The 14,434-nt window shown below is 40.6% G+C and overlaps 2 protein-coding genes across 3 annotated transcripts; one reads left to right on the top strand and one right to left on the bottom strand.

The window, feature by feature from the left end:
- Positions 1-678: 678 nt before the first annotated feature.
- On the bottom strand, positions 679-11,334 carry BCL10 (BCL10 immune signaling adaptor). Its single transcript, XM_050771824.1, has 3 exons — positions 11,247-11,334; positions 5,519-5,807; positions 679-2,872 (listed from the first exon to the last, which is right to left on the bottom strand). Exons 1-3 carry the CDS (start codon positions 11,301-11,303, stop codon positions 2,517-2,519), a joined length of 702 nt encoding a protein of 233 aa, XP_050627781.1. The 5' UTR covers positions 11,304-11,334; the 3' UTR covers positions 679-2,516.
- Positions 11,315-13,136, top strand: LOC126943135 (translation initiation factor IF-2-like). Of its 2 annotated transcripts, XM_050771690.1 has the most exons (3): positions 11,315-11,740; positions 12,250-12,382; positions 12,593-13,136. In XM_050771690.1, exons 1-3 carry the CDS (start codon positions 11,318-11,320, stop codon positions 12,601-12,603), a joined length of 567 nt encoding a protein of 188 aa, XP_050627647.1. In that variant the 5' UTR covers positions 11,315-11,317; the 3' UTR covers positions 12,604-13,136. The 2 variants fall into 2 exon arrangements, with proteins under 2 accessions (XP_050627647.1, XP_050627557.1); XM_050771600.1 differs by having other exon boundaries at positions 12,250-13,136.
- Positions 13,137-14,434: the final 1,298 nt, after the last annotated feature.

The following is a 14,434-nucleotide window of genomic DNA, read 5'->3' on the forward strand; positions in this document are numbered from 1 at the left end:
TCCATCTCAAAAAAAAAAAAAAAAAAAAAAAAAGATTGGTGGCTCATGCCTGTAATCCCAGCACTTTGGGAGGCCGAGGTGGGTGGATCATGACATCAGGAGATCGAGACCATCCTGGCTAACACAGTGAAACCCTGTCTCCACTAAAAATACAAAAAATTAGCCGGGCATGGTGGCGGGTGCCTGTAGTCCTAGCTACTTGGGAGGCTGAGGCAGGAGAATGGCATGAACCTGGGAGATGGAGCTTGCAGTGAGCCGAGATCACGCCACTGCACTCCAGCCTGGGTGACAGAGTGAGACTCCGTCTCCAAAACAAACAAACAAACAAACAAAAAGACTGACTCATCAATTATAACAAATGTGCCACATCAGTGCAAGATAATATGGGAAACTGACGGAGAAAGGGGTATTTGGAAACACTCTGTATTTTCTGCTTTTTTATAAACCTACAACCGCTCCAAAAATAAAGTATTAATAATATATACATATACATAACATTTTTGTATTATGATAAATATGGTATCCCTGAAAAGTAACTTTTTCACTGCTGCATTAATGAACTTAGTTAACAAATTGCATCCCGTCAGTTATCCTAAATTACACACTTTTGGCAATGGCTAGTTTTCAGGGCTAAAAGGAAAAAAGATTTTGTAGAAGTCAAAAACCCACAAACCTAGCTTTATGCCAACCTTAATCTTATTGTCTATGTAGTTAGAAAACAGTCTGAAAGAAAACTCAGTGTTAAAACTAATCTATATATAGGTGTTATTGTATATCTAAATTATAATCTTTGATTCAATTTTTAAAAAGGTGTCCAGGAATTGAATTTTAAAGTCTGCTTCTGCTTTTTAAATCACCTTCCTTAAATGTAACCTATTTTCTTTCTAACACCACTATTTTTGCTATGCATTGGAGGTGAAACATTTCTCTATAATCCTTAGAAAATGCTTACACTAAAAAAACCCAATCTTTAAAAAATTTTAAAGCTAATATGCCAATCTTCTTCATGATGGATAAATTCATCAGTCCATCCAGAAATAGAACTCGATCTCACAATCTTAAGTAATGTTTTCTATAAATATTGGCACATATTAAAAAAACTTTTAGATACTTCCTATTGAAAATTTGTAACTCCAAAATAGCACTACTTTAAAAAAATTTTATTGTTAATAGGAAAATTTCAATTTCTACATTTTTGCAATTAATAATGGAAATATATAGGAGACAGATGCCAGGAAACAGATAAATTGTAATTTAAATAAAAACAGTGAGAACATAAGATTTATAAATGTGTAAAATTAGTCAAATTTTGTTATATAACAAAAAGACAAATCTGGCTAATGGCCCACTTATAGCATTAAAAACAGAATTGTCACACACACCAAAAATAATTTATTCTAGTTATTTCAACTGTACATTGGTCCTCATTAAAAGAGAATGAAAAGTACAGAGAAAATATTTTTTTAAAAATCTCATCAGGCTAGGCGAGGTGGCTCAAGTCTGTAATCCCAGGACTTTGGGAGGCCAAGCTGGGTAGATTTCTTGAGCCCAGGAGTTCAAGACCAGCCTGGACAACATGGCAAAACCCCATCTCTATAAAAAAACACAAAAATTAGTAAGGCATGGTGGCACGCACTTGTAGTCCCAGCTATATTACTTGAGAGGCTGAGGAGGGAGGATCACGTGAGCATGGGAGGCAGAAGTTGAAGTGAGCCCAGGTTGAGCCACTGCACTCCAGCCTGGGCGATAGGGCAAGACTCTGTCTCAAAAAAAAAAAAAAAAAAAGAGAGAGAAAAATACCTCATCAAATTACATCTAATAACTGAGGTTTAGGCCAAGATATTTGTCTTTAAGAATGAAAATGATTAAACCAAGAATGTGAAAATCCTAACAAAGTAGTATAATTAGTAATGTTAATTAGAAATGAATGTTGGCAAACTGAGATCTGAGGTGGCTCATACTCCATCAAGTGTTCCTCCAGTCTCAAAAAAAGGCTGTTTAAGTGCCTATAAGACAATGGAGTGGAAAAGAGATTTTTTATTTTTATTTTTCTATATTGGCAGTTTTCCCATCAGTGATTGGTTTTATTACTGAACAGGAACAGCTTAATGCTGAAAATTTGCTGCTGAATGACTGGCAAAGACTATTAGACTGAAAATTTCAGGCACAAATGCACTGAGGAAAAAATGTTCTTCCCAGTAAGAGTCTATTCTCAAATAGAGATATATTCCCTATTAAAATCAGTCTTAAAATAGAAAATATTTTAAAAAATAGTGAAAGACCTTAAAAAGGAAAAAAAGAAATTACTAAAAAGTACATGATCAACATGATTTACAATTAGCTATCTTAAAAGCATGCTTTTTTAATTCTAAAAATCCTATTTACAAAGTATGCTTACATCGCATTTTAAAAGACATGTATCAAATGTAAACAAATCATTACAGCCATTTTATAAAAAGATTCATATTTTTTAAAACATTTTTTGTCATCATTAAAAATTAAAAGGCAATAAAGTGTCATTGTCGTGAAACAGTACGTGATCTTAAGGGAAGAAACATCTCACTAGAGTTTCCACAAGTTCCTTCTTCTTCTAACTGCAGGTCTGGCGGCAAAGGAGGAGCCCCTGGGTCCCCAGGTCTGGGAAGTGTAGTTGAAGAGAAGATGGTATTTTCAGTTCTGCCTACTTCTAGAACAGGCAAATTCAGAGAAGAATTAGTGGAAAAAAAGGGTGTCGTGCTGGATTCTCCTTCTGGATGGTACATGACAGTGGATGCCCTCAGTTTTTCAGAGAAATTACTCTCATTTGAATTTGATCTGGAGAGGTTGTTCGTGGCTCCATCTGGAAAAGGTTCACAGCTGCTACATTTTAGTCCTACAATAAAATTATTCATATGTAAATGAAAAAGTAACTAAAAAAAATGGAGTCACTGTCCATCTTGTGACTTGTTAAAGATTACAAGCTAGTTACCCCACAATCAAAATTTAAATAGCAATTTATAATTTCTGTCATAATCTATTTCAAATCTAATTTGCTTTTCTCAACAACCATGAAGTATACTATTATTTGCATTTTCTAGATAAGAAAATAGTCTCATGGAAGTTAAACGACATGTTATAATTCTTATTTAAGGTACAGTGTACATATAAACTTAACCATCTAAAATTTTTTATAAAATAAGAAATAGCTTTCACAATAAATATTCTTTAGTATTCTGGTACAAAAAATATTAGCCAATAAAAACAAAATGTAAACAGGGCAGATGCTAAAATTCTATCTGTTGATCAATGGCAATGGCTAGTCCTTGAATAATAGGATATTAGAACTAAAAGGAATTTCAGAGGTCACCTAGGATAGTCTCTTATTATTAAAAATGAGAAAAAAGGGCGGAGCATGGTGGCTCACAGTTGTAATCCCAGCACTTTGGGAGGCCGAGGTGGGCGGAACATGAGGTCAGGAGTTCGAGATCAGCGTGGCCAACACGGCGAAACCCCGTCTCTACTAAAAATACAAAAATTAGCCAGGCGTGTTGGCAGGTGCCTGTAATCCCAGCTACTCTGGAGGCTGAAACAGGAGAATCGCTTGAACCTGGGAGGTGGAGGTTGCAGTGAGCCTAGATCGTGCCATTGCACTCCAGCCTGGGCAACAAGAGCAAGATGGTCTTTAAAAAAAAAAAAAATAGAAAAAAAAAAGGCACAGGACAGTTAAGTCATGTCCAACATTCCAGGACTACTTTGTGGGAAATTGAGAACTACAATTCAATAGATAATGTCCTGTTTCTCAACCTCATAGTTTACTCAAATGACAGTGGTTGTTCCCAACAGCTATGGTATGAATGTATCTGCCAAAATTTCACATGTTGGAAACTTGGTTGCCACTGCAGCAGTGTTAGGAGCTGAGGCCTTTGGGAGGCAACAGGGTCATGAGGGCTCTGCCCTGGACTAATGCCATTATCATGGGAATGGGTTACTTATTTTGGGAGTTCGACTCCTTTTTCTTCCCTTTCACACTCTTGCCCTCCCTCACTCTTCCATCTTCTGCCCTTCCACCATGGATGACCCTTGCCAGATGCTGGCACCATGGACTTGGACTTAACCAGCCTCCAGAACTGTAAGAAATGAATACATTTCTTTTCTTTATGAGTTACCCAGTCTCAGGTATTGCTACAGCAGAAAACAACTTAGATACCATCAAAGAATTTTATCACATCCAAGGGGTATAGTTAACCATTATCCACAGGATTGAAAGAATAAACACAAATACAATTTACCCTTCTGTTAGGCTTAGCAAATATTCAACCTACAGGCACAGAAACCCTGAGTTGACAATTTTTAGGTAAAACCTGCATAGTCTATAAAGGACACTTACATGTCACTTCTTCCACTAGTTTTTCAACCTTACAGTCAGCATGTCTATTCCATGCTATAGAAACTACTTTCTTAGATATGGCTCAAAAGGGAAAACTTGTAATGTGTCCCAGCAAGGGGACACTTACAGACTATGAGTTCCTTAAGGGCAGAACCCTAAATTATTCTTTTCTGTATCCCTAATGCCTAGAACAGCTGTAGAACGTCACATGCACATTTATGTGTTCTGGAGAGAGAGAGAGAGACAGCAAGGAACAGAGAAAGGAGGGGGTTGGGGATTTAAATTGTGTAGGCAATTCCACACAATATTCCAATCAATGAGTGTATATTCTGGAGTGAGAGTCAAATGGGACAGGTGAATTTGCTATTCTCTTAATGTTTCCATGCTTTCACATCCTGCCAGACTAGTTTCAAGTCACGAATATTTTATGCAACGTGATTCCTATAAACAAGTGCCAATTACTTCATCTTGTGATCGATCAACTGGTGATCACAAGAAAAACTAGCAGAGTTGGACTTTTAAAATACTTTGCCTAAATACTGTTCTTTATGTGCGATGTACAGTATTTTCAGAGGTTACTCTTGAATAATTTTATATTCTGCTGACTTTAGAAACAAATCCTTATGTATACAGGGATTTCATAATAGTTACGTTTTCCATAAATGGTATTAAATGAATACAAATGCAGTATATTGACAGATATTCCACTTTTTCAATGTAGTAAGGTCATATAAGGTAAAATAAATGCAAATTGAATATAATTTTGAAGTTTAAACTCTTTGAAAGCCAAATGATCATTTCTGTTTTTTTTTGTTTTGCTTTTTTGAGACAGGGTCTTGCTCTGTTGCCCAGACTGGAGTGCAGTAGCACAATCATGGCTCACTATAGCCTCAATGTCCCAGACTCAAGTGATCCTCCCACCTCAGCCTCCTGAGTAGCTGGAAACACAGGTATGCACCACCATGCCTGGCAAATTTTTTTTATTTTTTGTACAGACAAGGTCTCGCTATGTTGCCCAGGCTGGTCTCAAACTCCTGACCTCAAGCAATCCTCCCGCCTTGGCCTCCTAAAATGTAGGCACCTGGCCTGCTCTGCATTTTTAAAAAGCATTGTTACATTTAAATTAACTCTTAGATAAGTAAGATATCTTACCTTTCAGATGTTCTAGTTTTATATTTCTAAGTTTCAGCACTTCATCTGTAATCTTCTGTATCAGGAAGTTCTGTGTTTTTTCTCGCCGAATAGATTCAACAAGGGTGTCTAGACCTTTTGGGTTTTCCTGTAAGTAGTCTAACAATTTTCCAGCCCTTTTTCTACTTGATGTTCGACAAGAAATTTCTTCAGTGTCTTCTCTACTGAGTATTTTTTTTGCACGTAGATGATCAAAATGTCTCTCAGCTATGATTTTCTCACACAAGTATACACGTAAATTTTCTAAGGCCTAAAAGACATAAAATATGGTTCAATGTTATTTTATAACATCTAAGAAAATCACATAGGTGACTATTAGTTGGCAATCTTAACTGGTGTGAGATAATGTTCTAAAGTCAGGCGGCTCAGGCCTTCTAAAATGCATGCTAATTAAGATGAAGGTCCAAGTAGACACAAGTAGGTCCTAGACATTCCTCACTGCTTTGATCTCACCTTCAAACCTAAAAACCAAGACCAGGCTGTTGTGAGGAGGGACCGACTGAATCTAGAGGGCCTGGGTCCTTGGAAACAGGGAGGTCTGTTGAGGGCCATCTTCGGGAGTAAAGATGAGGGCAACGACTACTGTACATTTTAGCTATCAGTTAGCAACGAGTCCAGAATTAGTCAGGACCAGTAACTTAGTGAGAGGTCTCACAGTCTGTAACTTTCTCATGTTTGTTATTAATTACTCCATTTCCTTAGAGTAAAACTATTAAAAACAAAAAACAAAACCCTAAACTGAAAGAGCCCATATGTATCTGTCTTTGGAGTCCGCTGGAAAGACTACACTCTAACTCAGTGAACCGGCCTTGGTGGAAGGGAGATGGAAAGATGTGTGGGGAATAGTGAGTGTTGGAAAAATGAAAGAAATAAAGAAAAAGGACACCACAAAAAAGCAAACCTAGACTTGAGAAGTGCCTGAGAGCTTAATTAGCAGAAAACCCATGTTTATCTCAATAAATGGCATTAATAACTTGATATCGGTGACTGTATTTGAGCTCCTCGATTGACTAGATATACGATCTTGGGCAGGTAATTAACTCCTCTGTGCTTGTTTCCTCCGCTGACTGTTATATGAGGAATAAAGATAGGCAAAGTGCTTAGAAAAGTGCTTGGTACACAGTAAGTGATCAATATATGTTAGTAATGATGACAAAGGTAATGGAAGGCCAAGTACCCTAGTACATGATGTCAGGAAAGTAGGCTAGGTGAAGGGTTCCTGTGGTTCTTGGTCTACTGAAGTTCAACATTTACTTGTTTGTTCACATGACAAACATTTTACATATCTTAATTCCTAATATGCCGAGTGTTGAGCACTGAGTATACAAAGATGAACAAGATTTGAATCCTACATGCAAAGGGTTCATGGTCTAGGTGGGAAAACGATAAATATCACAGGCAATAATTATAAAACAACGAGATAGGGCCCAGAAAAAAAAGATTGTAGGTCAAATACTGGAAAAGCACAGAGTAAGCAAATAACTATGTCCAGGACCTGGTCCTTATCATATCTGGCATGGATTATTAACAATAGAAACCTAGCTGCACTTACTACCTCCTTCCCCCTCCTCAACATTTCTCCTTCAAGAGAAAATGGAAATCTGGAATATTATATGAATTTTACTAAATTTGTTTTAAGGATCTCACTCTGTCACCTAGGCTGGAGAGCAGTGGCTTGATCATAGCTCACTGCAGCCTGGAATCCCTAGACTCAAGTGATCCCCATCTCAGCCTCTTGAGTAGCTAGGACTAAAGGTGTGAGCTACCATGCCCAGCTAATTTTTATTTTTATTTTTTTGTAGAGGAGGGATCTTTGCTACATTACCTAGGCTGGTCTTGAACTCCTGGCCTTAAGTGATCCTCCCACCTTATCCTCCTGAGTTGTTGGGATTACACGGGTGGGCCACTGTGCCCAGCAAATTCTAATATTGAAATTTTGTTAATTTAAAAACAATTTTAAAAACAATGTTCTGCCCTGTCTTAAAGGATAAAGTTCCTTTACGTGGCAGAATAGTAGAGAAGTTAAGAGCATGGCTCTAAAGTTGGACCAACCTCAGTTCAAATCTTGAATCTAGTACTCACCCTTGTGAGAGCTGGCCCAAGTTACTTCACCACTCCAAGCTTCAGGTATGTTATTGATAAAATAAGAATTAAAAACTTAACTCACAGGACATCAAGGAGGACTAAATGCAAATACTATATATGAAGGTCACGCATAGTCTCTGTACACAGTAAGTAATAATAACTAATTAGTGAAGACAAGGTTCATTGATAATATGGCTCCTGCCTACCTCTCCAACTTAATCTATCATTACCTTTGTCTTGAAAATTTATGCTCTACCTAAAACTATCTGTCTCTCTACATTTCCTTAGGTATTTTTTGTCTTCTTTTCTTTTATCAGACCCTAAAGCCCCTATTCATCCTTTAAGATTTAGGTCAGTGGTCATCTTCTTTGGAAAGGTTTACCTAACTTCCCAGAATGAGTTAGGCACCCCCTCCTCTGTCCTTGTAGCACCTTGTGTATACATTTCACCTTTCTATACACCAGGACTCCACTTATTTCACCTTATCTCAAAATTCATTTCCAGATACTTCTATCCTGCCCCAGTATTATTCTTGAAGTCACCAATGACCCCCTTATTGACAAATCTTTTCCATCTGCATTTTATTTTTCAGCTGCATAAACACAGTTGACTACTCCCTCCCTGAAACAATAAAATTGTTACATGAATACCACACTCTCCTGGTTTTCTTCCCATCTCTGTGGACACAAGTTTTCAATCACTTTCTCTTCTTCTTTTTTGTTACCCTACTTTCAAGCTAACAATTCACTTTTTTAAACTCTTTTCTTTAAAGGTTTTTAAATCATTTTTCTCTTCTAGCTCTCAGCTTTCTAGGTAAAATCATTCCATCCCACACTTACATTTCTAGCTCAGATCTCTCTTCTGATCTTTAACTTTGCAGATGTAATTGCTGATAGGACATTTCCATGTACTAATCTAATTATACCCTCTTCCTCAACTCCCACGTTCAATCCATCACCAGGTCCTATCCTTTCTAGTTCAGAAATTGCATCTGGAATTCTCCTGCTCTATCCATCTCCACTACCTTCACCCTGATCCAAATCATCATCATCTTTCATCTCTATAGATTCCAAAAGCCTGCTCACTGGCTTCCCTGTTCTTATTCTTGTTCTCCTCAGTCCATGAAACAGGCAGAGGGATCTTTAAACAACATAATTCTTCAACATGTCTCTACATTACTTGGCGGGGGGGGGGGGGGAACGCCAAATACTTTATTTACTAAAAGGCTCTTCATGAAAATGGCTCTAGCCCACCTTCCTAACTTCACTTCAGATTACCCTCTGCCTTCCTCCGATTTCCCCAAGTCACCAAGGTCTTGTATGTCTTAGGTCCTTGACAAATTCTATTCTGCCTAGAATGCTCTTCCCTCAGTTCTGTCAAATCTTTCAGGAATCAGTTTAAATGTAACCTCTCCTGACCATCCCATCTCAAGTCGATTTCCCCTACTATTGTCTTAGCACTGTTTGATTCCTTCATAGTAATTGCCATAATAAAAACAAATATATTTATTTGTTTTAAACTCTAACATCTCTGTTTGAAGCAGACAGCTACGAGGTATGTTTTAGCCAACACTGTATATTCCGTACTTACCAGAGCACCAAGCGGTTAATGTTTCAGATGAATGTAAAACTCACTGCACTTATTTTGTGATTTAAAACGATTCCCCTCAAGAAACTGAGCTCTTTTCAAGTTAGGATTGTGTCTTCATTTTTAATTTTTGAACTGTTAGAACCAACCACAGTATCAGCTTCACAGTAGCATGTAATCCATATTTATTAAACTGAACTAAATCCAACCAACACAATGAGACAAATAACTAGATAGAAGGGGGAGACACTAAAGAAGTGGGAGGTCCCAAGGCGAAGGGTGGTAGCACACCATTCATCAGGAAAGGCAATGCAGCAGCAATAGCAAGCAACTTTGGGAAAAGGATAATAAAAAACTCAATTTTTTGACAAGGTGAGCAATCTGTAGGATGTAAAAGTAGATTTCCGGTAGACATTTGGAAATAAGGACCTAGAGTGGAGAGAGAGAGAAGTCCAAATATGTGGATAATTTTAAAACTAAGATCAGAAAACATTTTGAAAATATCATGAAAAAAATCTCAAAGAAAAAAGCATGCACGTAGTTTTTTTTTATAGACCTTTTGAAACCCATCCATGGTTTCCTCAAGGTTACGCATTTCTAATATAGGCGTAAAATGAAATCCTGAAGACAGATAACATCAATGAACTGACAGAGAAAAACAAAGACCTGGAAGCCCCTCTTCACATCTGTACTTATATACAGATCTTATTTCCTTCCACTTGTAATTTCTCAGTTCCTGTTTTATTAGCTGTAAAATGGGAATGGCAATTATCTTCTTTAGAGGTTTTTGTGAAGGTTAAGTGGGAACATTGTAAACTGTGTGACACAGCATCTGGAACATAGGAGGACTAGCTCTTGGAAGTTCAAGGTTCTACTGGCACTCACCATGAATAAGACAACATTTATTCTACAGTAGTTATTTATGTTCCATTCTTATCTCTACTAGAATGTAAAGTAGGAAACTGATCTTCATTTTTCTGTATCCTTCCAGACCCAAGGCCAGTGCTTTCCATATAGTAAGTGCTCCATAAATCTCTGTTGAATAAGGAAACTAAGCACAACTCCCAGTCACATCCAGTTTCCTTCTGCTGGTGAGTCACACCAATTGTGAGTACAGTGTAATAAAGCTTACAGGGAAGAGGAAGGGATTTGAAGTGGATGAACATTTAAAAAGTTGCCATCCTGCCCAGTTCACCAAAATGACTTTGTGAAAGTACTGCAGTGTTCAGTAAGAACACGTTTCATGTTGAGTTTCTGTTTTTAATTTGAATTCACATAAAGTATTTTAGTGATACTCATACAGGTCTCATCTGGTAAAACAAGTAAACGCAAAGGAAAAAGAATGTCCTATCTCAACAAAGCCATTCGTTACAAATAATTATGAAGGTTTATGTAGTTCTGCACCATCCGAGAAGAGTATAATTTAGCTACTGAGTATTTTCGACGTTTACCTGTACATTAATTCTCAGCTACGTGTATTCACTCCCCCAACCCCAATTTAAATATGTGGGCGTCTGCTTACTAGGGGAATTCCAGGTTGTGCTTTCAGCTGTTGAGCTTCCTCAAGCCCCCTATGCAAAAGAGCTTCACATTTTTGGTCCACTGCTTGGGATCCTTCACCTGGTACAGCCTTCGCTCCAGGCTGAGAGAGCAGCCTAGGCAGCCTGACTCAAGGATGAATCTGAGCCACCGGTCCATGACGAAGCAGCTCCAAGAACACAGTGTGGGGAAAAGCAGGAGGGGATGGGTGAGGAGTGGGCAAGAATCAAAACTCCACTGGGCAACAAAGCCCAAGCTCTGCGTTTAGCGACGTAAAACCTGGATTGACAGGTCACTGGAGGACCACTGCCACCAAGGTCCCTCGGATACAGGGCTCGCCACAGTCTTCCTGTGCTAGGACTTTCCGCTCCTCGGACCTGGAGGATCCTCTTTGTCCTCGGACTCCAGGCTTCCGCTTCCCTCGCCCGCTGGGCTGCAGCCCGCACCCGCCCACCCTGGGCACAGTTGCGTTACTCACGTCCTTCTTCACTTCAGTGAGGTCCTCCTCGGTGAGGGACGGCGCGGTGGGCTCCATGGTGGAGGCGGGAGATGCCGCTTCTTCCGGGTCCGGGAGCTCGAGCTGCGCCGCCCCGCCCTGGCTGGGGGCTTCGGTCTCCCGGTAATGGGGGAAAAGAGGAGGCAGAGCGGGTCGGGAGAAAGACGGCAGCCCCTTCGGGAACAGAGGGACTCGGGGGGTCAAAACGTAGCGCTTCCGGCCCCGCCCCTGGGGTCGACGGCGCCGCAAACCTACGCGTCGCGACGCGGAGCTCGGAGGAGTGTTCCTTCCCTCTCTTAGAGCCTCAGGCGCAGGACCGCCCCGCAGCGCGTCCCTTGGCAGAGCCCGCCCTGTCTCTGCGGCAGCCTATTGGCGCCAGCCCGCGGGCCGATCCTGTTCCCGCCCCCGATCGGAGCCTTTCGGGTGGCTCCACCCACAATGGGCGTTTCCTCAAGCCACGCCTGCGCAGGTCGTCGGTAAGTGGCCCAGGTTAGCTTCCTCATAAGGCATCGTTTCCGTGGGTGGGGTCCGTGAGTGCCCAGGCAGCTGGCACTTTCAGCCTTTGCTGCCTGCTCACTTCGGGGGAGTCTGGTCTGGGCTTGTCAGTACCTTCGGGTTCCTCCCCTTTTCCCAGACCCTGCCCTACAATGTCCTGTTGCTATGTTTGCCGGTTACTGTTTCGGTCACACACGAACGCACTCATATACACATACACGTGCATACACACAAACAGCCTAACTACTAAAGAAATTTTTGAAAGAAAAAAAGAAAGCACCTACAATCCCACCACTTTAACACCTAGTTTATGTTTGCATACTTTTTGGTCACTGTTCATTGTAAACGTAATTTTTCCTCATTAGTTAATCTGTGTAATGGAGATAGATATGCTTACATTTTAGGGCTGCTGGGATCATATATAAAGTTCTTAAAGGTAGTTGGCACACAGTATGCACTCAACTGATTATTTATTTATTTATGGAGACAGGATCTCACTCTGTTGCCCAGCCTGGAGTGTAGTGGTGCGATCTCGGCTCACTCCGCTTCCACAGCTCAAGCGATCCTTCCACCTCAGCCACCAAGTAGCAGGGACTCCAGGCGTGCACCACCAACCAGCCCAGGTAATTTTTTTGTATTTTTTATAGAGATGGAGTTTCGCCATGTTGCCCAGGCTGGTCTCAAACTCCTGGGCTTAAGCCATCCACCCGCCTTGGCTTCCCAAAGTGCAGGGACTATAGGCATAAGCCACCCGGCTCATCCTACTCAAACATTTATTGAGTCCTCACTAATATGTTCTAGGCAACTTATACTATGAGTCCTCCATTTTATAGGGGGAGACTGATGAAGACACGACTATCCCCAGACCATATTCTAACTACTATGGTGCTGTGTAAAAAGCAACCTGAGAAGTGTGGATGACAAGCTACAGGTAGGGCCCTGGGCCCAAGATGGTCGCTTGGACAACATGCTAAATAAACTATAAATAAACTCGATGGTATTTGAAGCCACAAGAGTAGATAAAAATGACATGAGGACCAAGGACAAACTTGGGAAAGCCAATGTTTAAGGAAAGGGAAAGCAAACACACACACACACACACACACACACACAATGTAACCAGAGCCACAAAAACTGGAATCTCAGCACAGGGATTCTGATGTTTACGTTATGTCCTGTTTCCATGTTGACACATTATACAAGGACAGTATTTTTTCTGATTGCTTAATTGTTCATCATCTTCCATCTGATTTGCTTAACCATTCATCCTTTCATTTAACAAATGTTTTTTGAATGTCCACTATGTGCCAGACACTGTTCTAGGTGCTAGGAAAACAGCTGTGAACAAAACCAATAAAAATCCCTTTCCTCATGGAATTTATATTCTAGCGTATGTGTGTTTGGGGCAGAAGAGGTAGGCACTTGAAAAATTTTATCTAAGTTTATTTATTTATTTATTTGGAGACAGAATCTCACTCTGTCACACAGGCTGGAGTGCAGTGGCACAATCTCGGCTCACTGCAACCTCTGCCTCCCAGGTTCAAGTGATTCTCCTGCCTCAGCCTCCCGAGTAGCTGGGATTACAGGCATGTGCCACCACGCCCGGCTATATCTAAGTTATTTTAAAAAATTAATTTATTTATTTTTTTGAGACGGAGCCTCACTCTGTTGCCCAGGCTGGAGTGCAATGGCACCATCTCGGCTTACTGCAACCTCTGCCTCCCGGGTTCAAGCAATTCTCCTGCTTCAGCCTCTTGAGTAGCTGGGACTACAGGCGCATGCCACCACATCCGGCTAATTGTTGTACTTTTAGTAGAGATGAGGTTTCATCATGTTGGCCAAGTTTGTTTTAAACTCCTGACCTCAGGTGATCTGCCCACCTCAGCCTCCCAAAGTGCTGGGATTACAGGCGTGATCCCCCATGCTTGCCTATATGTAAGTTATTTAATTTATTAGAAGATGATAAATGCTAAGAGGAAAAAATAAAACAGGGAAGCAGGATGAGACTGTATGGATTGGTTAAAATTTAAACTAGAGTGGTCATGACCTCACTGCTCACTTTGGGAGAGTCTGCTCTCGGCTTGTCAATACCAAGATAAGGGATTTCATTTATGCTTAAAGGAAGTGAGGGAGTAAGCTGTGTGGATATAAGGAGAGAGCATTATGAGTACAGCCGGCAACCAACAAAAATGCTCAGTGTAACTGGAAGGAGATGAACTCCTTGTGTGCTGAGTCATGAGTGTGCTGAGTCAGACGGGAAGCCACTGGAAGGTTCTGAGCAGAGTGACATGATCTGATTTGTGATTTGAAAGGAAGCACTTTTACTTTTGTGCTAAGGGGAAAGAAGATGGAAGAGGGAAAACCATTTAGGGAGTTATTGCTTTATCCAGGCCCCAGAGGTTGTGGTTCAGACCAGGGTGGAGCAGTGAGGGTGGTGGGAGCATTTTGAAATGAAGCAAGGAAGCAATTTGATTTCATTTTGAAAGGATCACCCTGGCTGCTAAGTGGAGAGTAGATGGCAGGGGCAAGGGCAGAACCAGAGACTGGGTGGAGGCTACCACAATGTCAGGTTCATGACTGCACCAAATGTCACGCTTGGGGTCAGGTTCCAGCCCATGCTGAGGTCTAAGGGGAGTGGGTGGATGAGCAGAAAGAACACTCAGGGGACTATAGGC

This window comes from Macaca thibetana, chromosome 1 (assembly GCF_024542745.1).
Source record: "Macaca thibetana thibetana isolate TM-01 chromosome 1, ASM2454274v1, whole genome shotgun sequence".
Lineage (NCBI taxonomy): Eukaryota > Metazoa > Chordata > Mammalia > Primates > Cercopithecidae > Macaca > Macaca thibetana.

Bases quoted from the DNA above. Each gene is read 5' to 3' on its own strand.
- LOC126943135 (XM_050771600.1), top strand. From the start codon at position 11,318: ATGCCGCTTCTTCCGGGTCCGGGAGCTCGAGCTGCGCCGCCCCGCCCT. The intron at 11,741-12,249 runs GTAAGTGGCCCA...TTATGGAGACAG, and splicing joins CACGCCTGCGCAGGTCGTCG to GATCTCACTCTGTTGCCCAG.
- BCL10 (XM_050771824.1), bottom strand. From the start codon at position 11,303: ATGGAGCCCACCGCGCCGTCCCTCACCGAGGAGGACCTCACTGAAGTG. The intron at 5,808-11,246 runs GTGAGTAACGCA...TATGTCTTTTAG, and splicing joins TCACTGAAGTGAAGAAGGAC to GCCTTAGAAAATTTACGTGT. The intron at 2,873-5,518 runs GTAAGATATCTT...ATTTTATTGTAG, and splicing joins AAAACTAGAACATCTGAAAG to GACTAAAATGTAGCAGCTGT.